At 36.6% G+C, this 2,571-nt stretch overlaps 1 protein-coding gene across 1 annotated transcript; it reads right to left on the bottom strand.

Moving 5' to 3' along the window:
- Positions 1 to 725: 725 nt before the first annotated feature.
- On the bottom strand, positions 726 to 1,976 carry LOC145010806 (Ribosomal protein S5 family protein). The gene is made up of 2 exons (XM_078969354.1): positions 1,217 to 1,976; positions 726 to 1,048 (listed from the first exon to the last, which is right to left on the bottom strand). The coding sequence occupies exons 1-2, from the start codon at positions 1,871 to 1,873 to the stop codon at positions 881 to 883; spliced, it is 825 nt and encodes a 274-aa protein (XP_078825480.1). The 5' UTR covers positions 1,874 to 1,976; the 3' UTR covers positions 726 to 880.
- Between the last annotated feature and the right edge of the window lie 595 nt (positions 1,977 to 2,571).

Here is a 2,571-nt window from a genome sequence, read left to right on the forward strand (position 1 = left end):
CGCAACTCCCAACACCGATTCAATCGATTTAAGCATTGCAATCAACGAAAACTTCACGGATCAACTCTTTAACAACATATGCAAAATGGAAAGCTCCAATCTTCTTCAAGTTACTTATCTTGCGGTCAGGAATACAAATCGATTCCTAACTACGGTTCCTTGATCAATGTGATTTTCAAACATCGAAGTAAAAAATGAGGAGAAAGAGCAATCGGAAACCATTGTAATAGATGATGACAACAAGAAAACGAATTAGTTGAATGGTTGCTAAACCTTCATCTTCAGCAACAAATCTGAAACCGGTTTTTAAAACGAAATCTAATGCTTGCCCTAAGAAGCTAGGATTGAAATCGAGTATAAAGAAAAACGAAAAACTGAAATACCTTATGTCGTATTTACTAAAACAAGCTCATGAATTAATCTCCTCTGATGATAATCCAAAAAGTTGCTCCAATTTTGCTACAACGATGAAATTTTGGAGCTTGATTTTGTTATACGACGATGAAATTGTTTGCAAGTATTCAATTGGAAAACTAGATCTAGAACATGAACAAAGGCCCAGGTGGGGTCATTTTTATTTTAAAAGATAAAAATAATATTTATAAAAATATATATATAAGTAATAGTTAAAAAAAATTTGGAACAGCAAATCTAATCTAAATTTCCATCTGGCTCTCATAAGACTTGAACATTCAACCATTCAACAGTTTCATCAGAGCAATAAATAAAAAAAAAATCACCATAATATTAGAAAATATGAATGTGCAACCATACCATAGCCAAAACAAGCATAACTCAAAACATAAAATTGTTTAAAAACGACTGGTAACAATCTATAATCAAAACGTTCTAAAGACAAAACATACTCTCCCCATGATTTTCAAGCAGCAATTTCAGCAGCAACATCTTCAACATAAGTAATTGCCTTTGTGGTGGGCTTTGCAAGCAAATCAGTATACTCTTGGAATGGAGATCTACTGAATCTTGTCTCCCTCCAGAAGTCAGGAGTCAAGAATCCATAAGTCTTCAAAAGGCAATCGAAAGTAGCCTGTATAATCAAATATCGCATTAGTAATAACAATTAGGTTGTTAATGTACACAAGATGTTATCAAACAAAGCAAGTATAAATGCAATTGTGCAGGTATAATAATTGATCAAGAACAACAATTTAAGGGAAGTTGTTATCGATGAAAAAGGAAATGAATGAAATTGAACCTTGACAAAGTTTCCTAGTGTCTTGGTAGAACCACGGGAAGATGTAAACACATCATCGATACCAGCCATCTGAAGGACCTTCTTCGGAACTCTAGCAGCCACAATCCCTGCACCACGGGGTGCCGGAACCAATCGAACGGTAACTGAACCACATTTACCGGTGACCTTGCACGGAACGGTATGTGGCTTACCAATCTTGTTTCCCCAATAACCTCTCCTCACCGGAATCACCGACAACTTCGCCAATATAATCGCACCCCTAATCGCAGTTGCGACTTCCTTCGAACACTTAACGCCCAACCCGACGTGGCCGTTCCCATCTCCAACAACCACAAAAGCCTTGAACCGTGTTCGTTGTCCAGCACGAGTCTGCTTCTGGACAGGCATGATCTTCATGACCTCGTCTTTGAGTGAAGGGAGGATCTGATCAATGATCTGGTGTTCTTTGATTGGGAGGGAGTGAAGGTAGACTTCTTCGAGTTTGGAAATCTTACCGTCTTTCACGAGACGACCAAGCTTGGTGACGGGCACCCACTTTTCTTCTTCTGCATCCCGACGAGGACCACGACGGCGGCCTCTGCCACGGTCTCCACCACGGCCTCCTCTGCCTCCAAACCCCCTACCGAATCCACCGCGTTCTCCGCCTCTCTCAGCCATGGTTTGCTTGTTTGGTTATACAAGAAACGCACGAGAGTGAAGTGAGATTTAGGAAGAGGAACCCTAGAGAAGCGATATAGAGGTTTATATCTGGATATGAAATGCTAGGGTTTGTTTATTGGGCCTTGTTTATCAAGGCTGGACATACTTTGGGCGTTTGGGCTCAATTTTAAAGTACTTTTTAAATGAATAATTAAAATTGGTTGATCAAATTTACTAAATTGTGTATATTACTTTATTTAACTCGTTCGTTTGAAAACAAAATCAAATAAATGGAAATTGGATTATATGGGTAAGGTTCGAAAGCGAGAATCACATAGAATGTTGTTCTTTGTTTTATTTTGAAAAAAGTAATAAAGATTCAAAACTATAAGGGTGTTATGAAGCAATCATTATTATGAGTTTTATGAGTGTAGTTATGCACCATTATAATAAGTATTTATAACATAACCCACATTTTATCTTCATTGTCAAGTATAAATAGTGAATATTATGTATTGTAAAATTCCATGATTTCGTCACAAGTATTGGAATAAAAGTTATTTTCATGTTCATGTCTTTCTTTACTTTATAATTTAACTTGTTATTTGATCATATTTTATAACACGTTATCGATAAGATTCTACCATAGAGCTCTAACTCTTTATCACTATTGTCATTTTTAAGTATGTGTTTTTTATAAGTTAACATATACAATG

This window comes from Lactuca saligna, chromosome 8, assembly GCF_052625555.1.
Source record: "Lactuca saligna cultivar CGN05327 chromosome 8, ASM5262555v1, whole genome shotgun sequence".
In the NCBI taxonomy this organism is placed as follows: Eukaryota; Viridiplantae; Streptophyta; class Magnoliopsida; order Asterales; family Asteraceae; genus Lactuca; species Lactuca saligna.

Bases quoted from the DNA above. Each gene is read 5' to 3' on its own strand.
- LOC145010806 (XM_078969354.1), bottom strand. From the start codon at position 1,873: ATGGCTGAGAGAGGCGGAGAACGCGGTGGATTCGGTAGGGGGTTTGGA. The intron at 1,049-1,216 runs GTTCAATTTCAT...TTGATTATACAG, and splicing joins CACTAGGAAACTTTGTCAAG to GCTACTTTCGATTGCCTTTT.